This window comes from Strix aluco, chromosome 2, assembly GCF_031877795.1.
Source record: "Strix aluco isolate bStrAlu1 chromosome 2, bStrAlu1.hap1, whole genome shotgun sequence".
NCBI classification, from domain to species: domain Eukaryota; kingdom Metazoa; phylum Chordata; class Aves; order Strigiformes; family Strigidae; genus Strix; species Strix aluco.
Genome location: NC_133932.1, coordinates 31,510,102 through 31,535,506, shown reverse-complemented (window position 1 = coordinate 31,535,506; position 25,405 = coordinate 31,510,102). Strand labels below are relative to the sequence as shown.

The window sequence follows — 25,405 nt, the reverse complement described above, 5'->3', positions numbered from 1 at the left end:
ACTACAAAATCACGATGGAATGAAGACAGCCTGAAATGTTTCCATTTCTTCAGATGATAAAATTTCACTATGTTGGAATCTCAGCAACTATTGAAACTTACCTGTCAACTGCATTTTTCAATTTAACATCCCTACTTTAAGAAGAATGGAATGTACCAATGAATATCTGAACTTAGAAGAAGTTTTTTTTTACATACAGAAAAAATTGTTACATACAGAAAACTACTACCAATTATGTAATTACAGGAATGTATCCACTTCATAGCATAACAAGAGCAAGAGGAACACAAACAAATAAACTGTAAAATATAAAAATAAGTCAATAATTCAGAGTCTTCACACATTTCTGTATCTTTCACCAATAATCAATATTGTTTGGCATACTACTGAAAACATAAATGCTGAAGATACATCAAAAAGAAATATTTCTCAAAGTGTGCTACCCAAATTAACTACCATGTCAGTGTTTAATAATCTTGAAAAAAGAAAATATATTTTCAAGAAGTTATTGTATTAGCTTCTTAAAAAAAAAAAAAAGAAAAAAAACCCCAAGAAAAAAAAAAAAAAACAAAAACAGGAAGAAGAAAAAAAACCACCCCACACACACACACAAAAAAGAAAAAACCCCAACAAATACCTTGCCCCTAAAACTAGTAAGATCTGGGAAGGAGTAGCTTCAGAGGATCTGTTTATCCCTTTACTAAAAAAGCTGCAAGTCTTGCATTATCATAGTTAAAAATAAACTAGCCAAGTGGAAGCAAATCACTTCATACCTGATCAGTTCCTAAAGTTAATCTTACCTCAAAGCCCGACTAAGCTTCTCATAGTTCATCGTGGGTTTGTTTTTGCGCTGTCCCCATTTTTGCGCAACCAGTTCAGGTTGATTCAATTTAAACTCTCCTTCATCACCAACCCAAGAAATACAGTCCCGAGCATCTTTGTCAGTGAGAAGTTCTAATAAAAACTGCCACAACTGGATCTGGCCATTGTTTCCTGTTGAAATAGGAATAACAAGATACATTTCAATTAGTGCTTTTTATGTTCCCCTCACAGTTAAAAATTTCCAACTAACATATTAAAGCAGACCAACATAGAATATATGATGGAAGGAAAATCTGCACTTAATTTCTTCTAATTATTATTTTTCAAACATTTTCTTGCAAAGTCATCAGTATTAATCTATTAAAAAAAGAAACTGATGAATACAGAAAAAAATAAACAAGATTTCTCATAAATCTGTCCCTAGAACATACAAAAATTAAGTAACACTACGCACAGTCATTTAGACACACATCTATCCAGTAAAATAGAACAGGTTTAGCAAGAGCTGCTTATTCCTCTTCAGGCATATAAACACACACATATGTATATGCAACAGAAGCTGTTTTTATAAAAAATAGTTTAGTCTCCAATTTCATGAAATATTAGAAAAGAAAAATCAAACTTCAGCTTACATCAATATTACATCTTTCATGTCCAATTATTAAGATTTCTTTTTAACTCAAGTATCTGCAGTTAAATTCCTAAATTTTCAATGAGATACAGATAGCAGACCTCATGTCTAAAGAGAGAAACACAGAGTATTCCCCACTGATGTCAGCTGGTAACATCTTGGCCTAAGAATCCCGAATAGCATTATAATAGACTTTTATGGAGAGTTTAAAACAAGTAAAAATTCAAGGGGAAGGAGAGGAAAGGATTTAACAGAAAAATTCACAACAGTGGAGAGAAGCAAAGCAAAAAATGACAGCAACAAAAAAATAAGATAAAGAAATTAAGAGGAATTATTAATACTCAAAAGAGTATGTACAAATAACAGTAGCTCCAAAAATAAACTGCAGATTTACTGTGCAGTTTTCTAGAAGGTGCATTCATTTAACAAAACAAGAAATCTGAAACTTGCCAAATTCTAAAGTCATGAAACTTGGGGGTGGGGCGGGGAGCGGAGAGGAAGAGGGCAACAAGTAGAGAAAGTAGTAGCTAAGCTAGGATTCTACAACATACAGTTTATTTTCTCCCCCATCTGGAAATGAAAAGTGGAAAGAAGTTAAAAGCATGAATAAATGCTATGGTTTGAGAGGGCAGACTGTTAAGTCACAGGAAGAGAAACAATTTTATTCCTTTTATTTACCGCAGGACTCAAAAGCTGCAGCACCACATTAACACAGTGCCTCTGTGAGCTAACCAACCTGCCAGGGCTGCCTGTGCTTGTGAAGTATTTTGTAGCTATGGTCCCCTGCATACCACATGGACTTCTAAAACCTCACATTTAGAGTGACAAAGACACATTCTACAAAACTGTAATTCAAATTAATGAGTAACTGTTTCCTTCATTTGCATTTAAAAATAATGGAGACAATACCCGTTCTGTTCCCAGGGGAGCTTCTATCTTCCCCAGAGATCCTTGGAGCTCTCTGTACTTTAGCTGCCTTTGCGCTGCTGTTTATTACTTTAATGGTGGTTGGGGTAGCAGGCTGTACAGATGCTGGAATAATCTGCACAGCTGTAAAGCAGAGAACATTGCAGAACATCAATTATAAATTGCTGGCACAGAAATAGGCATATATTATTTATTACCTGTATTATCATAACATCTAGGAGCTATTTTTTTTTCCTTTGCTAAAAAGACACACTGTATAAGTCACAATGCTAAGAATAATGCAAAGACTTTTTACTTCTTACAGCAGAAACTGTGGTTTCAGACTTGTAGTAGAGATGCCGCATTACACATGAAACATCAGCTTTAGTTTACTATCATGTGTATTACATGTTTCCATTAAAAAAAAAAACCCTCTCATGCCTTTGTTTTCATCTTTATGCTGTTCCCATATGGTCTGCCCTAATGCACTTTTCTCTATAGTCACTGTACAACCCACCACAGCTGCTATTCAAACAGCAATTAAATACCCTTCTATTGCAATGGTATAAGAGGATGCAATACATGGTCTATCTATTTAACATATAAGCTGCTTACAAGTCTTCTGAAAATTGATTTATGTTAATAATTGAAGACACTGCTTCAGCTGCAAGAATGAGTTTCAAATAAGCGGAAAGTTATTTCAATGTATTTTTCCTAGTACTGGTTTCTAAGTAAATCCTGTCTTCCACACTCCTGTTCAGCTTTTTGAAACACTCTTTTGAAATCATAACATTTTAATGTATCTATTCATTAATGCAATATATAACCTAAAAAAACAGAACAACTCAAGACCTCAAATATGTATCCTAGGCAGCTTATTTCAAGACAGTGGAAAACCTACCATCCAAAGTGAGAGTTAGAAACTTTCAGAGTTCAGATCATACACCACCTTTTAGCCAGTAACAAAATATCAAGAAATCCAACATTCTGCTTTGAAGTTTAAAATATGCCCTCTTCCCCTCATCAAGGAAAACTACCCTCTCTCAAGTGATTTTCTAAATGTTGTACTAGTATAGCACTGAACCAAAGTACAGTGCTAAACCTGCAAACAGTTAATTGTGTGAATTAACTGCTGACAGAAGTACTTACGCTGATCAATAGTAACAGTTGCTATTTCTCCAGAGTGTTCTTGGCTAGCCAACACATCTGCAAATTAGGAGAAAAGAAAAAGCGAGTTTTTATTTAACCCACAAATTTCAAGTCACCCAAAGATCAAAAACTTTCATGCTTCAAGGAGGAAAAAAGTGAAAATTTGGTATCAGTTTTCAAGAGACATGCATAGCTCATGGTCTTATGAATAGAGACACTTAATATCTGTCATTCAATTTTTAGAAATAAGGATGTACATGGTGAATTTCAAGTATCTTATGCATTCTCCATCCCCTAACACCTCTAGCTATACCACGTAAATGGAAATAGTTTTTATTCTGCCAAGCACGGTAAATCTGAAATGCACATATACATTATTGTATTACATACATAAAACTCATCACTTATTGGTTGTGTACAATCTAAGGATTTAATTGCCTGTGCTTAATAATCTTCACTTCTATATGAGAGAGATGTACATTAAATAACTCACAATCAATATTTAATTATAAAACTGTCAAAATCAGGAGATGCACAAACTAAAAATCTTTATTAAAACAAAGGAGGACTCATCAGTCACTATTCCTCCCTATTAGTTATCAAGTTTGATGAAAGACATGCAGTGTTTAGTATGCAGACATGTTTCATAACAGCAGACATTCTCACTAATACCTCCTGTTATCTTGTATTAATGCCCTCATTTTTACTGCCAATATCAAACAGAGGATAAACAACTGTTCACAATTGGCTTCAGCTTTAAAGAAAAAAAAAATAAAGAAAGAAGCGGGGACAGGGAATAAGTAAAAGTAAAATCTCCCATACACTTTCGAAGAAGCTCCAAATGGCTCCAGAGGATTTCTCCCCTCGGGACACGCTGGAAGAAGTCTTCCTGACTGAGGTTGCAGAGCTCCCGCCCAGGAATGCTGAGGGCATTGAGGTCAATGTCAGTCATGCTGAACTCCTTCATCACCCACACCACCCAGTGGAGCACCTGGTCTGTCGACCACTGCACCGGGTCTGGGAAAAGAGAGACAAAACTGCAAATCATCCCATTATATACTGCAAGGCTGCTGCTTGCTGAGGATACAGAGCTAGTCCTTACTGTAACTGACAATAAGAATGAAATACAAGTGGCTTCTGATCCAGAGCTTTCAAACGAGTGTAACCTAGAGTTCACTTTTTTGTATGACCATTTCTGAAGGCCTTTTAAGAAACTTTATTTAGGGGGGTGGTTCTTATCTATTTATTTTTAAAAAAGGGCCTGCTTCCAGGCCAGTCAGTGCTGCTATTCAGTTAAAGTCCAATGATAGTATGTTTTCAACTATACAATAACTTCCATGAAAGAAAATACACAGCACTGAGAAGTGTAGTTACCATGACCAAATCTGACTGGATGGAAAGCTGACTCCTTAAAATGCTGATGGAGTGGTGTTGCTTGGTGGGGAGATGGAAAGAGCAAAAGAAGGATTTTCTTTAGCAAAACCTTTTACATCAGAACTACACCTGACATTTCTCAAACACAGAAAATAATTACTTTTCTTTTTCCATAGGTCTGTAGTTCCAAAAAAAGAGTAGTCTCACACCACAATGCTCTTCCTCAAATATGTTGATCAGCATGTGATTATGACTAAATACTACATTCTCAATACATTCACATTATCCCAGTTTCTAAACTATTTAAAATCATCGTCATACTGGGTTTGGCTGGGATGGAGTTAATATTCTTTATAGCAGCCCATGTGGTCCTGTGTTTTAGGTTGGTGACCAAAACAGTGTTGGTAGCACGCATGTTTTAGTTACTGCTGAGCTGTGCTTGCACAGAGTCAAGGTGTGACTGACTAAAGCCTGAGGGGTGGAACATGACAATGGAAGAAGGCTGAGGAGATGGGCAAGGGTGAAGTGCCTAAGCAGCTCAGAATAATGCAGAGCAGCTGACTTTAGCTCAACAAAAAGGAGGTGGAGGGTGGCCTTTGTTTTAGACAAAGGCCTATCAACAGCTAAGTGGATCAACTGGTGTAAATGTCTCCCTGAGTCAGACAGACCAGCATGGGAGGAGTGAATATGCTGCTCAGCCCAACACAGAGTACACAAACCAGACGCCTAGCAAAAGAATATCAAAGAGAGCAATAGGCTTGGGCTGGTTTCAACCCACGTATTCCTTCCTGGCAACTGGGGACACCCAATGTCGTGATGGTGAGCATATTATATAGAGACCAGTTGTGGGAGTCACATTGGTACTGTGACTGAACAGTGTATTGCAACTGCTGTATTTTTCTATGTGTAACTTACCTCTGTACTGTGTTTTTAGTATAATTTGTATTACTCTGCTAAATCAGAAATCCCATGTAACATCAACCATCTTCAAGTAAATTTGATATTAAACATTACACCCTCCACGCATGGAGTATCTAAAAGAGACTGGTCAGAGAGTACTGGATTCCAACAAGGCCTTCTCTGTTTCCCACTCGTCCACCCCAGCGAGTAGGCTGGGGGTGCACAAGAAACTGGGAGGGGACAGAGCCAGGACAGCTTATTAAATTGTCTTTATATTGACCCATGATTTTTTTTTTTTTGTTTAAACTGGCTTTGTCCCTTTTGATTCTTTTCCTCATGCCTCTGGAGGGGAAGTGAGCAAGTGACTGGGTGGAGGCTCACCTGTCAGCTGGGGTCAACCCACCACATGGGTGGGCTAATAAACATGCACAATATATATAAAAATATAAAACAGTAAGTGTAATACACCACATTTAGAAAGACCACATTAAATAAACCATTAAACGAACATTTGGTACAGTAGGACCCAATGCATGCCTGTATTTGAATCAAACAAGCCACAGCATCAAGTGTTGGGATGCCTATCTGACACTTCACCAGAACACAACACACACATCATTTAAATGCCAGTGCCAAACACACAGAAGTACAGACAATTCACACAGCAGAGGAACACATAGAAACGGTAATAAATAATCAACTCAAGACAAGTGCAATACATGCTTTGTTGACTTGAGACATTTTAACATAAAAAGTCTGTTGTTTCAAACAGCAATAGTGTGAACAAGCTAGAAATGGAATGGGTAAATCTAAGCATCATCTTCAAAACTTCAATATAAAAACTTCAAAGCTTAATATATGCAATATATTAAAACATGTCAACAAGTATGAACTGGAAATGGAAACTAAAGCAGGAATATTTACTTTAACTGTCTGAAGGGCAAAAACCAGGAGCAGAACAATTATGTATTTTTGAATTATACCCCAAACAGATGTCACCTTGAGAAGTTTTTATTTTAAGAATTAAAAAGAAAACAAAGCTTTCTAAATCTATAAACTTCATTTAAGAGCCACAAATTCCACTTTGCTTAATAAAGAACAGTAACACTGCATCATTTTTCAGTGATGCTACCTAAAACTATGCAATGTAATTGTTTGGGAAAAGCCACACCAAAAGGGGTTTTGGTCTTTAAAACGTTATCAGCAGTTAATTTTCATTAAAAAGCTGCTAATTTGCTCTCATTGACAGAACACAATCTTCAAAGTAACATGAATCATTACTTTCTCTAACCAGTTCCATGGTTTCCAAGCTTTCTGCTGCTCCCTCTTCTGGTTCTATTTCTCATACCAATTAACATTTTCCTTCCTTCCTTCCCTGCCATGGTACCAAATTTTTGGATTCTATTAGAAGAAATACCTTTAACAGCTAAGAATCTGTGATCTCTAGTATAACCCACCAAAACCCATAAAACAAAGAGAAACCCACAACATTTTAAAGACCTGCTAAAAGCTATTTTTCCATTTGCAGCAAAACAGAGAAACCTGTAAGGATGAAGATACAGAACCTCTACCCTTCTGGATGATTATTTACTGGCTGGACTTGACTTTTAATACCAACATATCCTGTCTTTTGAAAAGATTCAAGGAATAATGTCACAGAATTTTACAGAACCAAGTCTCACAACTCTGAAGGAAACTCACCTCTTTATTTTTTAATATGTATATTTATAAATGGGGGGGGGGGGGGCTTTTTGGGGGACTGCGTAAGAACCTTAAGAACATTCTTTATTCTCAGAAACTCCTGACTGCATCATTAACATTTTAAGTAATTTTCTTTTTATATTAATGGGAGAGCAGGGTGAAAAATATCAGTCTGCTCCTGTTAACGTCTCAAGATTTTTTTTTCAAACATTCTGCATCAAATCCCTGATAATCAACAGACATAGCATGATGAAAACTATTTTGGAGGTGTTTGGCAATGAGAACAACAAAAAAGCATGAAAAAGCCACTGCTTTAGTTATCAAAAATATGTTCAAAATACTGGCAATCTGCAAAGATGTGCGATTTCACTGGAACTCTTAAACAATTCCAAATGGAACTCTTAAACACTTCCAAATATCCCACTTGCCAAATATATTCCAATTTTGCAGGTCTGCTTAGATACTACAGCTTCATGTGCTGAATATGACTTCACAGTATGTATCTGCAAGTCACAAGCAACTTGGATAATTTTCTGAATGTAATGTAGGTTTCAAACCCACAGTTTCAGTTCAATCCTAAACAGACATTCAAAGATGCTTTTTCTAAGCTAACATTAAATTAGCAGTCTGCTAAGTAACAACATTAATTCAAAAGAGATGATGACCAACAAGAATACTTATATTCAGTTCTGAATCATCTTTTTCCAGTATGTTGAAGTATGGCTTTCCATGCAAAATCTGATTTAATACTATAGTCAGCATCCTACAATCTGTGAACAATTTGTTTCAGAATCTTTAGAGGCAACCCCCACCAAGTACTGATTCTAGTTCATATTCAGACACACATGAAAAAGAGCTTTATCATTAACATACACATTATTAAGGAGGGGAAGAAGAAGAAAACTGCTTTCTAAAAAATGCAATAAGGTTATAGAGCAAAAAGCACTATTTTAATAAAACTATTACAAGCTTTGATCCTACTTCTCTTTAGGCTTCTCTTATGCAGATATTTGCACTGTACTTACCCATACCATAAGAAGCCTTCTCTGATGTATTGGAGCACTTTAATTATATAACCAAAATAAATTATCATTTATGAAAATACACCAATCCCCCAAACAAACAGAAGAACCCAGCCCTCACCTGAACACACACATGCACACACATGCACACCCAGAGTATTATTACCATAGGGTATTCCAAGGCGCTCCTGCTCCTTTCGGTAGCCTTCCAGCGCTGCAGCCCATCGTGTCACTTGTTCGGAGGTTTCGTCTGAAATTGTTGTAATATGTTTTGTTCCATCCAAGGTTATCACTTGAGCTTCCTCAACAAGGTGAGCTTCAGCCTCTGCATGATGAGCATCTGGATCAATCACTACCTCCACAGTCTCCACAGGCTTCACAATTTCAAGGATGTTTAATTTGGGCTCTATCCCTAGGTACAAAAAGAACAAACAGAAAACTTAAAGACAGCAATGCAAATACAGCAAAAACATTGTTTTAAAGCTTTCTGATTACTAGGTGTTAGCATGCTTAGGAAAGAAGCATGACACAACAGCATCATCAAATTTCTGCAAGTGTCCTAAATTAGAATGACATATTCTATTATACAGAATATACTTCAGTAAGGCAAATACAAAGCTGTCCCTCCTTGCCCCCCTCAGTATTACAGCTTCCTGTTCTATTCAGATTTCACATATCTTGAACAGAATGTTCACCATGTGGGCATAACAAGTATTTCGGTCTGTAAGAAATATATTGAATCAAAGTAAAAAAAAAAAGCAAACCCCAAAAAACAGAACGAGCATCCACCTCTTTCCCCCAATCAAGAGGCACTTCTTTCAGCCTTTACAGTATTGCCCAGATGTTTCTGGGGTCTACACAGAGGAATTTAACATTTTCTTTCAGTACCTTGCAAGAGGCAATGTGTTCAACACAAGTTAAAGGAAACATGTTTTAAGCTTCATCAGCTATTCATGTTTTGGCTTTACGTCTGTCATTTAAGATACTAGATCATGGAGCTGGACCATCTGTACCTGTTCTGCGGCAATAAAGACCACATTCACTAATGCTACTAATGCTTTGTATCACCACCTTCTGAGAACGTATTTTGTCCAACTGGTGCCTCACCAAATTTCTGATATTGTATAGAAGATTTTCCTTGTCATTATAATACACTAAACAGAAAAAATTCTTTCAATTTTTGAGACCCATAATTTCCATTATAATAATAATAATGGATAAAAATAACAACCACACTTCTTTAAGAGATTTTTATCAAACAAAACTGCACATTAAAAAAAAATTCCATTTTCTATGACTTGGAAAACCTTGGCTAGGGTCAGGCAGTTGAAAGTAGGATTCACAGGACATCACATGGCCAGAATAACTTCAGTATCTTGTGCCATAAGGTATTACTTTACGTCCCTCCCATCTAATCTATATTAAATCTCAATGTAAGATGGTAGGTTCTGTAGGTGACTGTCTTAAAAAGTAAAATATTCACAGTTTATAAGGGAAAACAAATGGAATACTTACCTGTAGTACAAGTAAGAACAAACCAAGTCTTTTTCAGAAAAATATTCCTCTAAACTTTAAAAGAAATTCAGCTTGAGAAAAATATGAGAAAAGGAACACTACAAAGACCATAAGTGCAACATGCAGCAATATGAAATTAAGGAAGTGAAATAGATGTAGACAATCAGTAAGTGGCTGACTAGATGAAGAATCAAACATGAAGAAAAAGCAAACAAGTACCTTACTTAGGAGAGTAAGTGCTTTATCTAGGCTTGTTTTAAAGTCAGATAGAAATGGGTAAGGAAAAACACTAAGGGTTAAGATTCTGGTTTTGATCTTAAAAAAAAAAAAGAAAAAAGCTTCTAGAGAGAACAGTTCACTATTGCTCAACAAAATAATTCACTGTCTGTCAAATAACTATATGTCAAAAGAACTGTGAGTCTACTGTGTTATCCATAATGCAAACAGGGAGATCAAAGTCATGAGTCTCTGTAGAGGAATCAGCTTATAAGTAAAAATACTGTGAACAGTCTGCCACCTAACATACTGCAACATTAGATCAACATTAATTTACTGGGTTTGTCTGCATCTCTTCTCACATCTCTCCCTTTACCTAGTGCACAAGAAAACAGATGTTCTGTCTTCCTTGGACAGCACATAAGTTGTGGAACACAGTGTATCAGTCTCACACACCACAGCAGTATCAACTGGTACAAAAGTACAAAAATTCAAGGACGTGTCCAGATGCTGCCAGTACAAGCCCCTTCACTACTAATTGTCTGAAGCTGGAGAATGTACTAGGGTTAAGACTGACCTAACAAGCAATGTGGCTTTTTTTTTTCTCTCCTTGAAATGTCTAGTATTAACCACAGCCAGAGACAGGACATTAGTCAAACTGCACTTTCAATCTGAATCATTATGTTTCATTACATTTATGAATCATTCCTTTACATACTAAAATAATAAAAACCTAGTTATTGCAAAAAACAGTTTAGAAACCACAGTCAAATGAGGAGTTACACACTTAAAACAGGATTTGGACTTCAGCTACCTAAATCCAAAAAAACCTTTTGTGCTTGACCACCACTTAGTCTCAAAAACTGTGTAAGTATCTATAGTACCGCTACATACACATGCTCAGAAATTTTCAAAACAGTTAAACATTAACTTCTTATGTCAGTCAAGCATTTAAAAAGTAGGTGGAACAGCATCTATTTGGAAAAATGTTAAGCTTGCAGGTGTGCTCTGGGTGTGCATTAACAGAGAAAACCGAGCTCACCACAAACAGCAGCTACACTTTCATTCACAAACACAGCTTTGACTGGTTTGTGTACATGGTATGTCAACGACCTCAATGGCAGGTTAACTGGACTCCCTAAAGTCCATATACTTTGCAAACAACAAAAAATAGAAGCAAAACTACATTTTCTGCCTCCTAACCAATGACTGTCAGAGATCACTGTTCTCATTCTAGCCCTTTCAATCTCGTATCTCTGTCTCCCACAGTTCATATGAAAAAAGTGTGGCAAGTACCTCCAGTCAAGCTTGCCTCTACTCTGTTGATTAAGGAAGTAGAAAAAGCACAAAAAGATTCCTTCAGGGGACAGGCTGCCAGCCAGATCTTCCACCTCTGAAGTTTCCCCCAAAATATTTGTCTATGCCATACACCTAGCACTGGAGTTTACAACCTGAAAAGTTTATCTTCTCTCCCCCACTACCTGTTTCTTTTCTTTAAAAAAAAAAACCAAACAGCTCCACCACCGCCCCCCCCCCAAAAAAAAGAAACAACCAAAAAGGAAAGTTAGCAACTAAAGATAGGGTCAGAATTCATTTTATCATATCTCAAGCAAAAAAACACCTATCAACCTTAAGAGTTTAAGGATGGCAAATGTTAATCTGGTATTATCTACAGTCAGACAGGCAGGAAAAGCCTTGATCAGATATAACTTGTGTCTGGATTAAAAACAAAAAAAAGAGACCAAAATATTTGCTATGGAGGTCTTAAAAATTAAAGTTTTTTCAAGTTTTTTTGACATACCATGCAACACAGTTACTCAGATCTCCACAAACTTGCAAGAGTCTTAGTTCAGAGCAATACAGAACAGGGCTGCACCCAAAATTGCTGTTCTCACAATGACAGGAAAACCATATACATCTCCATTCTTCAAAACAGAAGAAAAGCGTTAACGCAAGGTGGAGTGACAGAATGGTCTTTCTAGTAAAAAGAATAAACAGGACCAATATTTTATCTGCTGTAACTTACATTAAGATATCTTTACATGAACTGCTATAAAAGAACTACAATGGACTATATTTCAGCTGGTGTTTATTCTTCTGAATTTACAGATGGCTAATCAAAATTTGACAGAACACTTGAACTGACATAACAGCTTTTCTCTTAAGAAAGTCAAATCCATCACAAGGATTAGCATCACTTATTACTGCTAGCTGAATTCTATATATTATACAAGTTGGGGAAAAATAAAAATAAGTACATCGAGAATCTTTCAATACCTCATCCATACAAGAAAAATATGCGGATGCCGTAAGAACCTGTTTTTTCCCCCTCTGTCTCAAAGGGGCACTGCAGTCAGAGTAACAAGTCCATTTCCCTGTTAGTGATCCAAATATCTTCCTTTTATTATTTATATCCCTGCTGTTTGTTTTCTGATATTCTGTCTTGCCATATTTTACTTGCCTTCAGACAGTTAAGTGTCAAGTATCATGGCCTGAAAAACAACACTGAGGATTGTGCTGAAGTTATACAAAAATGCTTAATACTCAGGTGTTTCTTTTAAGGAGAGAGAAACAGAGAGAGCAGGGGGGAAAAAAAATGCTCCTTGTGCTATATAGTCATGCACCTCAGTTTTAGATTAAAGAAAAAAAAACCTAAAGAAAGAAAATGGAAGATAATAGTGAAGATATTTATCACTTGCATCCTTTTGAAAATGGAAGTCTGAGCATTGCATACTACAAGTTACTGGGCATGAATTAAGAGTAGTTATTCTAGCTCCCTGAAGGATATTTCTACGCTATTTTTAAAACCAGAAAGGTAGCTCAATCCCCACTACATACAGGGAACACAATTCAACCTAGTACTAGTCACCTGACATTCAGCATCAACTGCAAATTAACAGTATTAAGTAAGACTGACAATACAAAACAGAAAGGCTTTCTTCTGTCTAATATACACTCAAGCCACAAGAAAACAAAACATGGTCCCCAAATTTTGCTAATCTGCTTTGCTGACATAACTCAAAACAGATAATCAAAGATACCGTACACTCCAGTAGGAACTTGTTGTCACTGTTTGTTTGAAAATATGGCAACAAACATCTGTAGCTGTTCCCAGAGCCCAACATGAACACTGTCTTCAGTGAGTGGTGGCAGTCCTTCCACTCAAAACATATGGAGGGGGTAAAGGAGAAGAATAAGACAAAAAGCAAAACAATGAAGCTACTAATTCCTGAGGATTCAACACAGGAAAATCCTGTCATACCTGATAATATGAATAAAAACTATGCATCAACAAATCCCTACCCACCTGGTTAATGCTCCTCTGTCACAACGGTTTACTCTGACTCCTCATCCAAAGAAAACAGACAATAGACAGTGATCCTAGCTTTTCATACCAATTTTCGGTTAGCTACATATACTCTCATAATCAAATCATTCATGAAGCACACAAGTTCACTCACCTCACAAAGATGAAATTGTCACCTACCTAGACAAAAATCTTTCGCCTGCTTAGATACTTGGCTTGGTATGAGCAACTACTCACCCTTAACAAAAGTCTCATGCTGTAACTGTCATTATTTGACCCAAGTTTGTCTGGGGTTTTTTGGGTTTTTTTTACCTCAAAAATTGATATGAAGTTACTATAGACAAACATTTCAAATAGCATCAGTCCATGACATTTATTTTAATTACTACTACTTATAACCACAGTACACAATGAAAGAGACATTCTGAAGCTATGTGACCATTCAGTGATTTTCTCAATTTTACAGCTAGAAATAGTAGGGGATTAGATTTGCTCACAAGCACTTCTACAATATTAATTTGTCTGTACAACAGATGAACATAACTACTTACCTTGCCTAGATATTACTTGCACACTGAGTTGCACTGTTCCATCTGTTTTTACTCCTTGATCAAAAAGGCTTCGATCTGGGTCCAGCTTGATAAAAGCAAAAAAAGATTAAAAATATGTATTAGTCACAGTTATAAGAAACAATGCTCCTTTAAACTTTAGAAACACTTAGTGTCTGCAGCAAATTTTCTGAAGAAGCATGTAAATATTTTTAGTACTATGCAGACATAGTACAAGACAAAGAATTCGACTGGAATTTGAAACTCGCCACTCTGCTCTGTTTAAGGTAGTTTCACTTACAGGTAGTTTCACTTACATTTTTTAACCTAAAAAAATGCAATGCAATACCTGGAATTACCTTCACTTTGTGAAAAGTATCTACAGTTCCTTTTCTCAGTTTTTAACACATTCATAAAAATTCCAGTCTTTAAAGCAGTATTCTCCCTGTTGTTTCTGGAGAAGCCGCAGATGTCTGATTACAACTATAAGTAAAACATGCAGCTGAACACATGTGAAACAGTTACATTGTCTAACATGTGGCCATGCCTGTAAAAATAGTGTGCGTGTGGGTTTCTTAAGTAATGTTTTACTATCTATGCAACTGAATAGTATAAAAACCCTCTTGCTTTATTCAGATTCAAAACAAGATTAGGCTCACGGAAGTACAGGCAGCAACAAATTACGTGGGCTACCTCAAGAGAAGATAGCATTGTCGTTGCCCTCATTCTTCTTTCACTTGCAAGGTGGCAATTTTTTGCTTTCTTACCCTCACCTCAGGAACCCCAAAAGTATTTTGATTTTATTCACACTGAAATAGTGTGTACATATTAAATGGTCTGATGATAACAAACCAGACATAAAATTAAACTCTTAATTGTAATTAATGTATCAAATGAAGCATGAATTCTATGAACAATAGAAGAAAGTGACGAAGTATGTAAAATGCTTCTCCATTAAGAGGTTAAATCTTTCACAGCCTTTCAATTTACCTGGATATCTTGCAGGCAAATTTCATGTGCATCCAAGGAACACTGCAGTCTGGGTTCCAGCAACTTCTTAAGATTTCCAATCGGTTCATTGATGTCTATAGCTTGACTCACAAATTCTGCTGTGGTGTAGGTTTGCTCAACAATGCTTAAATACCAAATTAATACAACAAATCATTACCTACATGTTCATACATAGGCATAGGAAAAAAAAGTTAGAAGTAAACTACAGAAGAGGTAATACTGACTCTGAAATCTTAATGCCATGCAGAAAACCCCTTAGCTTGAGTAGAGTGAATTACTAAATTTGGTCCTATTGATGTTACAGTTGTGCAACTCTTCTTTCGCCCTGTTGCCATTAAAAAGCTAAGTCAAATACCAAGATTATTTTCAGATCACCGTTTTCAAGAGACTAAGTCATGATTAGTATGTTACACATTATTAGCTTGCATATAGAGTAAACTAATCCTATTTACCTTGCCTAGACTGCATTTAAAGGATATTCAAGTTAAAAACACACACAGAAACTTAACAGATAGGGAAAAAAGAAGGAAAAAATGTCCACTCTCATACAGAGGAATTAATTGTCCATATCTTTTCACCAGTCAGCACAAGGACTTAATGCATACAAGAAACAATCGGAAGGAACTACAGAAACATGGAGCCTTGAAGGAAACATTAGTCATGTGTCAGGGCTGTCCTGCACTAAAATGATGACAGTATCAGTGTAGCCATTCAGAAACCTCAATGTTACGAGACACCTGTCTTAACAATGACCTCAGACAGTTGGTGTCTCTACAGTTAGAAGGAAATCAGAAAGTATACAGACATAGTTTGGAAGTAGTAAAATATACAAGGAGCTCAGAATAAGAAGAAACTAGTAAGTGGCTTCGAATCAGTTCTCCAAAACAGGTTCTTAAAAAGCAGGTCACCCAGCAGCCTCAGCTATTTCTATCCAAAACATTAATTGTCTCTCTGTACTTTCAAAAACAGTTGTAAAACTTAGGAGGGAAGCATTAGGAAGAAAAAAACAGGCTGAGGTATCAGACTTCAGTATCTATGGTTTCAATGGCCCTAGCAACAATATAGTCAATCGATACAGAACATCATTTCTGCCCTGTTGAAAACAAACGACCCTGTGTAACAGTAAAGCAAGGGACTGAAGAAACTGAAAGGTTCATCTCAAGTACAGAAGGATACATCGAAGCTGAGAGGTTTGCAGCATGTACGTGTAGATATATTCCTACAGACATGAAATTAGGCGAAGAGGACTACTAAGAACGCAGCAAGAGATAAACAAAATGGTTTGGGAATTAAGACTGAAGAACATGATAGCACTATACTGGTTTTCCTATAGTAGCTACAGCTCCACTTGAAGAAAGCCACTGTTTATTTAGATAAGAAACAGAAAAACTGAAGAGAGCACAAGCAAAACCATGAACTTTGTATCCAGCAAGAAAGCTGAAAAACTGTGGAAACAATCAACAGCAGGATTACAGAGATCATATTGAGCGAGTTACATCCACCAGTTTAAAGTTACTTCTTTTGCCTAGCTAGAAAACACTTATTTCCTAACCATTCATGGCCATCTCAGAAGCATTACACAATACCCAATAATGAATCTGAATAACCAAACTTAGTGTGTGCAGCCACAAATCTGAAACCAATTAAAGAAAACAAATAAATAAATCAATTGCAGCCTAAGGACCCCAAAAAGCAAAGACGGTACATACCTTTCTTCAGTGCATTCCTGTTTCTCAGTTCCATCAATTTCTATTTCTATCAGCTCCTCTGCCTCCCTCTTAGTCATGGCTAAAATGTCTTAAGAACAGAGCTATGAACAGAAAAGAATTTTTTGTTTGTAAGTCACAGAACAACAAAACTAGATGATGGGCTGTGTCCTATCAAACATTTTTTAAAACAAATACCAAGATAGCTTTTTAAAGACAAGAATTCACCTAAAAAATAAAGCCAAAATCTACTACAGGTTTCACAAAATAGATGACATGACAATACTTGTTCCTCAAACAAACGTTCTAGGTGCAAATCCAGGACCACAAATGGACATTAGCACTGAGTCCAAAGCCTGATTTTCTTGGAGGCATCCAAATTTACCAAATGTTTTTGTTATGGGCCAGCTACAGCTTTTACTGGCTGGTTACAGAGAACTTCTGAAAATTCTTTGAAAGTTATGTGTATTTTTGCCATCTAGATTAAGCTACATATCACTTTCCTAGCATGGCTGCAAGATGCTGCTTATGAATTTAAGCAGCATTTTACATAAAATGCTGCAACAGGAAGCTAGACAGAAGATCCATGATTTCCTCATAAGTAAATAAACTCAACAATAAAGCATTTATTGACAGTCCCATCTTTCCATGCATCCCTCTCACGGGATGCATAACGAACACATCTCGTTAAGTCCCAAACCAATGCAGTATGTTAGCAATTAAAAGGAAAGCTATCCTGTGATGATATTCTCATTGACACTGCAGATTTTCACACCCTGTAGAATACTGGAGTCTGCTGGAACGTAATGGGTAAGAAAGAATTACAGCATTTGATCTGTAAATACATAATTTGTATAATATTATCATGTTTCACTAACCATCCCATATATCGTAAGTATGAAATACACAAGATAAAGAACTGGGCCAAATTATATTAACAGTTTACAATAAATAACACAACCAACTCATAGGAAAAGGAGTAGGAAGTAGGAGTACAGAGGAAAAAAAAGTCGCAGTAGAAAAAGCAAACATGCTACTATGTAAATATCCACAACAGAAGAGATTAGCAAGGTTTCCATCCTGGAATCATTCTTTCCCAGGGACTACTCTATTGCAAACCCAACTGCTACTAGAACAATTTATTAAAGACAACTTAATAAGGGAACTCATTAAACTTTAACATTTCTCAAAAGGAATAATAGCCAACTAAGTTGTACAGTTGTTAGAGAAAATGTGTAAAGAAATTCAAACTACTCATCTTATTATCTCCTTCAAAAACTATTATCTAAAACTAGTTTTGAAGAAATCAAGTCCTGCATGTGATATCAATCTGTAAGAAGCTACCACAGCTAGACAGGAAGCAAAGGGCACCTCATTAAGTATCTCACCACTAGAAGCAAAACCAGGATCTTTTCTGCTCACAGACCTGGCTCTGTGAAAATCCCCGAACTGCCAGGGTAGGGTCCACTGAACTGCAGTGGTAGTGCCCACTGACAGGGCCCTGGAAGTCCAATTCCTGTATCGCTTAATCTCGTATATCATCTTCATGATAAATGGGGAAGAATGAAACACCATTTCTGAAGAATGCAGAGAAGCTTAATTAAGTATCTGAAAGAACTGACACCTGCATGGTTACAGGTGATCTGGTTGACTGTTAGAAGATTTTTCGAAACTAAGGTTTGAGCAAAGTCCCTCACTGAATACTCCCAAAGAAGCTAACTGGTATCATGAAAAAGGGGGGAAATTCTTTCCTGTATTAGCAATCAGATTAAAAACCCAAAACAACAAGAGTAAGTTATCATTTTTTCTGTGACGAAAGGAGTTTTGTGAGGAGATTTCTGTTCCTTGACGTACTCGTAAGTTATTTATTGAGAACTGCACAGACCTGCAGGGACTCACCATTTTGAATTATTTCTGGCAGAAAATACTCAATATTGGTAAATACAAAGTGATGCACAGTGAATAAACATTAGAACAGCATAGTTGCTGTGTAGAAGTAGGTAAGACATTTTGAAGTCCCTATGGATTGGACTCCAAATTGGCAGCTGGACTAGTAACTGTTCACTCACTCTTCAAAGACAGTTTGTGGTTGCCTCTTCCAGGCTCCACGTTTCTGGTTACCCTGGGGAGGTGGGAGGGGGGAGCACAGGCACAGAATGAAGGATGGCAAGAAAGGAGATGACAGGTGGAAAGAGAAAGAGTAACATTATGAAAACTTGTAAAAGTCATTAACAGTTCAGAGAAACCTAATGGGGAAAAATTATTCAGTGTTTCCTATACTGAAATAGAGAGATTCCCGATGATATAAACACTTCACACAAAGTCTGGAGAAATTTGTTGCTACAGGATGCATTTGTTCGGAGGAACATATAAAACTGTGCTTGATTTGTGGAAGGTATGGCCAACTGATCTGTTAGTTTTTAATTTCCCTTCAACCTAAAAAGCCCTAAGACTTACCTGTTATCCAAGAAGGAATCTGACCGTAATGCCCGACACAGACCTCCACTAACTTAAGCAAGAGAAGGCACTTGTCAACAGAGCCTGTTTTGCCCCTGCACAACAGCCCAGTGCTACTCCAGTATTTTTTACAGTTTCACTTTTTGCAGTCAGGTGAGAAGTCCCACTGTTCTGTTAAGATCTATCTTTTCTTTTCTCTAGAACACAAGGAATTAAGCAAGTAACAAGCCCATCATGATACAGGCACAAACTCCACTAGTAGAATTAGCGTTTGTTATCCTACCAGGTAATTGTGAAGTGGGGGCAACTGCTGGAGCCCACATGCATTATCAACTGATACTGAAACCCAATCACTGGAGATACTTGTGCTCCCGAGAAGCTCCGGTGTTCGTGGAGCATTCGGTACTATCCATCCCTATTATTATTCGAATTGTAAATACCAACACAAACTAGGTAACAAAGCAGACAACCTATCCCTTCCAGATCAGCTTTTACAAGTTATCAGCCAGTTCGGATTTAAGACAAAGACAGCGGACCACCAAACGGGGTGGAGTCACGCCAGATTTCAAGTGGTTTTCTTCCTTATCAACAGTCAGACGTTAGAAAATAAATCCGAACTGGGAGAAGTGGACGTGCAGCACGTACCTGGCGGAACACCAGGAAGCAAACGCAGTAAGGTGCCAAATACCCTCTTACGTTTTCACCCAAGATAAGTAAGTTTTTACAAGTGGAGGGAAGTTCTTACGCCCCAGAGAAGACTCGCGGACCGCGCTCCGGGCCGTAGGACCTGCGGCGGGAAGGGCTTCACCCGCCCCCGCCCGCCCGCCCGCTCCGCCGCGCTGCCCGGGGGCCCTTCCCCGCGCCCCGCCGCCGGCTCCATTTCCCGCCCGCGGCCTGACCCGGCGGCGCCGAGGCCCCTGGGGACGCGGCGCCCCAGCCCGCTCCTCCGGCCGCGAGGCCGCCGCCACCGGCCCTCCCGCGGGCGGGCGGCGCCGCAGCCAGGCCGGCGCAGATCCGCGGCTGGGCGAGGCCGCTCCTCCCCGCAGGCCCCGGTTCTCCCCCCGCCACCCCGCCCGCTTCCCCCCCTCCTCCTCCCCGCGGCGCCTCGTCGTTGTTTGAACCCGAAACGGAAATGAGACTCGCGGCGCCGGGGAGAAACGGAAACAAAACACGGGCCGGGCCGCCAGGCCACGCCGCGCTCACCCGCTGCTGCCACCGCCGCCGCCGCCCGCCGTGCCGGCCCCGAGGGGAGCGGCCGCACGACACCTCCCGCCGGTCGCGGCCCTCGCAGCTCCAGCGGGTCCCGCCGCCGCCGCCCTGAGGGGGCCGTCGCGCGCTCGGGATTGGGCAGCGCGGGCCCGCGCGGGGAGGGTGCGCCAACACCGCCACCCCCCGCGCAGGGGCGGGAACTACAGCTCCCGGCGGCCCCCGCGCGGCGCCAATCGGCGGGCGGGGGCGGAGCTGGGGACACCTGTCACTCCGATCCCTGTCACCCGCCCCACGCACACCCGGAAGCGTATCGCCTGCTTCCGGCGGCGGCGGTCGGTGCCAGGCTCTTCCGTGCTCCCTCTCCCCGCGGTGGGCAGCTGAGCGGGGCCGTGCGGTGGGGCGGGTGCCGCCGCCACCCCTCCCCCACTCGCGGGGGTCCCGTGTGCGCGGCCGCGGGGTTTAGCGCTGTGGCGCCACCAGGCCGCGCGGACGGGGCAGCTTTCCCGGCGTGCATTGCGCGGGGGGCGGGGCGGACCTGGAGCGCTGGCGGCGGTGGCGGCGGTAGCGGCGGCTCCCAAGGTGACCGGTGCTGGGCCGGGGCGGCCCCGGGAAGCCCCTGTACCCTTCCTCCCGCGGCGCCGGTGGGTGCCGGGGGGCGGCTCCTCCTACCTCGGTTTATGTTTGGGGCATCCGGGCCGCGGGGCTAACGTCACCTCCCGGCCCCGCTGCCTGCGGGGGGTTCCCGGGCCGGGTGAGGTGGAGACAGACGGGGGGAACAGTAGGGCCGGTGCTGCTGCTGGCTTTGGCTGGGTTGAAATTGTTACTTCTTTTTGTAAACAAATCAAAACCTGAATTTCCCTGTTGTCTCGGTCGCGCTGCGCGGTTGAACGGAACGGTAGCGGCGTGCGGGGTGTCGTGGTGCTCGAGTTCTGGCCCCGGACTGCATGCTCGTTTTAAGTATTTTTTCTGGTTTAAGGTTCATCCCTGATCTAAATTTTTTGCTTTTCTACGCATTTACATTGCTGAAAGAGCTACCTAATTCTGCGATTCCGTTTTGACTTTTTTTTTTTTTTTTTTTTAGCTAAAACGTTAGTGTCATCATGATTCTGCATCAGATTCTGCGACTTTCTTCCATTTTCCGCTCTGCTGTTTCCGTTCACTTGCGCAGAAACATAGGGCTTTCTGCTATTGTCTTCAATAAGGCAAAAGAACTCGATCCAGTTCAGAAGCTCTTCTTGGACAAGATCAGAGAATACAACACAAAGAGCAAGTAAGTAAAGGAAATTATCTTAAGGCTGATAGCAAAAGAGGGAAGAATTCTGATTTTGACAAATGCTAAAATATGCTAGCTTTGTAGGTTGGTCTCTAAGCATTTAAGGTATGTTTTCCTGCAACGCTTACTGATAACGTCACAAGTGAGAAGGTTTGTTCTTGCATAGCTGATAGAAAATGTCTATTTTTTTCCCCTTAACAATAAGGCTGATGTTATTCTTCTTGGGGAGTTAGGCACTCAATTAAGGTTTTTTGCACACTATGTGAACATACCAGTATGTTAATTTTTACCCATCTGTGTGCTCTGTAAGTAGAAAAAAAAAAATAAAAGCACCTTTTTTTTGTCTGAGAAAAATGGTTATTCTTCAGTCTTGTTTCCAGAACCTGAATGGAAATAGCCTCCAAAAGCAATTGAGAATTAATGGCACTGTGAGGCTGATTTAAATTCAAATGGAATCTTAGATTCTTGTAATGTTTGAATGAACTATTTAACAGGAAACTAAAACTGTAGTAATGCTGCATAATTTATTCTTGGGAAGGAAGTAAGAACAACTTAGTTCTAGTGGAGGAAGATGTGTGTTTCCACACCTACAAGCTAGCCTGTGTAGGGAGGCATATTTTTGGTGACTTTACCAGTCATAAGTGACACCTGTGTTGGTACAACTGAACATTGGTAATCTAAGGAGTTACTGTTTTAATTATTTTCTATTTGTATCCCAAGAAATTCCTGTCTGAATCTACATGAACATAAGGTGCCCCATCTCTTGTTTTTTTTTTTCTTGTTTAGTGTTCAAAACATGTTATTTTTGCAAGAACAATTAAGCTTTACTAACCAAGGTCACTAATTCAGAAATAGCAGAGGTACAAATCCCAATTTTGTTAGAAAATCGCACCTAGAACAAGTGAAACTAAGAGCCCTGAAAGCCTGGATAGTCAGCATAGTTTTATGTCTCAGAAGGCTACCTCTGTAGCTTGGATTTTCATCAATGATAGTAGAAAGCCTGTACTTCACCTTGAGAACCTTGTTTATGTGTATGTAGGCCCTGAGGTGTGTCATATCTCAACTTTGGAAATATTTTAAATGGTTTGCTTTAGTTGTTGTCAAAAGGATTTTTAATTCATAAATGGCCATGCGAATGTAGAACTTCCACATGAAATTTCAGAACTGAACTGTTAATCAGAACGTCTCATGTTTTTTAGGCAAACTGGAGGACCTGTTGATGCAGGTGCTGAATTTCAGAAAGACCTGGATGAATCCCTTGCTAGACTTCAACGGGCATATGGTGAGGGAGATCTAACCAAGTTTCCAGAATTTAAATTTGAGGGTGAGTAAACAATCTTACTAAATTTCTAATTGAAAGTAAGGACTTGTTCACTGATTGGTTTTCTTAATTCCCATTTAGTTTTCATTTGGACCATTAATTTCATGTAAGATGCCCTCAGTGAATCTCCTTGCTTTTGCACAGTTCACATCTGAATTCACCTGACTTCTTTTTTTGATTACTTGCCTTTTCCAGTAAAGATGTAGACTTACCCTGATGCTTAACAAAGCTTGCAATCAGATCAGGCTATCTTAATTACCCTTCACAGACCCTAAAGAAATAGCCCAAATATAAAAGTAACCCTGGCCTATTATATTTTTTTTTCTCATCCTTCCAAAGGGGTCAGCGGACTATAATTTGAAAAACAGTTGTCAATGTCATCCAAACTGCAGTTTGTAAATTTTGTAAGCCTGTGTGGAAAATCAGTGATTTCAGAAAACAAACATGGAACTTAACTTTGTTACTTATGATTACTTTGTGACTAAATTATATTAAACCTTTTTCTTCAGTTATTTGGATATAACTTTTGTTTAACTGCTCTAAGTTTGTGTTAGGATGTTTTCATATTACCCAGATTGATTATGACAAGAATGCTTGTGAGGACTGGTTTGTCAAGAATGCAAAGAAACTGCACAGCCTCTGTCTGCCTTAAGACATAAAGGCAACTTAATTTTCTTAGACAGGCTCATTTCTATACTTTTTCATTTCTTTTGCTTGCTTTTCTAAGTACAGCTCTTAAGTCTTTGTTGCTCACAAGCAGGTTTACTAAAGTCAGGTTTTGCAGGAGGTAAGCTGTCTTTCTTATAATCTGTAAGCAGCTGGTAGCTGGCATTCAGCAGTCTTTTGAATGTACCAGTGTATTTGGTTTATGTGGTGAGGTTTTGGTAGTGGGGGGCTGCAGGAGTGGCCTCTATCAGGAGAGGCCGGGGGTGTCCACACATCAGACAGAGCCAGTTCCATCTGGCTCCACAATGGACCCACTGCAGGACACAGCTGAACCAGTCAGCAATGCTGGTGGTGCCTCTGTGACAATGCATTTTACAAAGGGTGAAAAACGCTGTGTCTATTCTCAACCTTTCTGTGGAGGGAGGGAGCGAGCGAAAGAGCGAGAGAGCTCGAGGCTGGGTGTCCATCTGGCAGCCAGTCAAGGTCAAGCCACTATAGTCTGTGACTCGTAATTCTGATCAGGCTAACTGGAAATTCTAATTTAGGCTAGGAACGCACCTAAAAATATTTGGGTGGTATTTCAGATGGATTAAGGAGCAACTTGGTGTCAGATTATTACTGATGCAAATAAAACAGAGCGTCTGTAAAGTAGGATCTATGGTGTTTCTTCCCCTCCCTCCCCCCCCAGTTTTAGGGATGTGGTTTCTTTATATTCAGTTTTATTTCTATGTAATATGTGAAACAATACCTATTAAAGTTTAATTTGTGTGACCATAGGAACAGAACAAAGCGTGTGTGTGTGGGGGGGGAGACCATGTTCTTTTACCACTGTTGCCTATACTTAATCTAATTTCAGTAAGTTTTCAAAGCTAAGTGGCTAGATGGGTAGAAACTTTTTTTTTTGTTAGTGCAGCCTACTATAAGCTGAGTCTTACCTCTCAGACTCTTAGCAAGAACAGGCATTAGTAGCCCACCTGTCAAAAGTCCTAACCCTTCTGAGTTTGTACCTTTGACACCAAGAACTCCTTCCTCAGTGTTTGTATGTGAAGAATATCTTTTGCGGAGTAGAGCTGAAATTGTGCAATCCATTCTGTTCATCAACTAGAAGATGCTAATCAAGAGGAAAGAAGAGCTTGGGTACTTGTTCTTATATCAGAGCTACGTTGGAAATACTAGTGTCACATCCAGTAACATTCTGGTTGACTTCTTCAGTTTCTCTGTTGCCTTCTCCCCTGCGCCACATGTGCACTTTGGTAACATTCTGCCAAAACAGCTTTTAGCAACGTCTGTCTAAACCTTACGCACAACTCCTCCAAGATGGAAGAGACCTGTCTTTGGTATAGTTTATTCTTTAGTGCTGCCCACATCCAATCATACCCTGGTCCAAACAAAGTAAGTGGTGATACAGACTGTAACATACAAGAGCTTGCTTTAGCTTGCCAACTTAATGTTCAGTTTTCTTTGAATAACAGATGAATTGCGGCGTTTGAGGCTGGTATAAAAAGAGATTAATGGAGCTTTTTTTCTCTCTCCCCTTCTTCCTGTAGAGCCCAACTTTGAGGAGACTCCAAAGTGATACCTGCAGGTTGTACACCAAACAGCAGTGTACACCAGTGGAGTTGCTGAACATGGAACCAGTTGTAACTTAATAAATGTAGCATTTCAGTTTGA

The 25,405-nt window shown here is 39.3% G+C and overlaps 2 protein-coding genes across 8 annotated transcripts in view; one reads left to right on the top strand and one right to left on the bottom strand.

The window, feature by feature from the left end:
- Positions 1-20,618, bottom strand: part of GABPA (GA binding protein transcription factor subunit alpha) — a 26,487-nt gene extending 5,869 nt beyond the window's left edge. Inside the window, exons 1-9 of one of the 4 annotated variants that reach the window (XM_074813863.1) lie at positions 20,469-20,618; positions 16,812-16,912; positions 15,082-15,226; positions 14,095-14,179; positions 8,672-8,917; positions 4,331-4,525; positions 3,509-3,565; positions 2,363-2,503; positions 801-993 (exon numbers count right to left, since the gene is read on the bottom strand). In XM_074813863.1, coding sequence (XP_074669964.1) covers positions 801-993; positions 2,363-2,503; positions 3,509-3,565; positions 4,331-4,525; positions 8,672-8,917; positions 14,095-14,179; positions 15,082-15,226; positions 16,812-16,888 — 1,139 coding nt within the window. In that variant the 5' untranslated portion in view covers positions 16,889-16,912; positions 20,469-20,618. The other 3 variants (XM_074813864.1, XM_074813867.1, XM_074813872.1) reach the window with 3 other exon arrangements.
- ATP5PF (ATP synthase peripheral stalk subunit F6) lies at positions 19,919-25,405 on the top strand. Of its 4 annotated transcripts, none has more exons than XM_074813915.1 (4): positions 19,919-19,942; positions 21,556-21,744; positions 22,947-23,071; positions 25,282-25,405. In XM_074813915.1, the coding sequence occupies exons 2-4, from the start codon at positions 21,575-21,577 to the stop codon at positions 25,308-25,310; spliced, it is 324 nt and encodes a 107-aa protein (XP_074670016.1). In that variant the 5' UTR covers positions 19,919-19,942; positions 21,556-21,574; the 3' UTR covers positions 25,311-25,405. The 4 variants fall into 4 exon arrangements, with proteins under 4 accessions (XP_074670016.1, XP_074670011.1, XP_074670008.1 ...); XM_074813910.1 differs by lacking the exon at positions 19,919-19,942 and adding an exon at positions 20,724-20,843; XM_074813907.1 differs by lacking the exon at positions 19,919-19,942 and adding an exon at positions 20,774-21,053.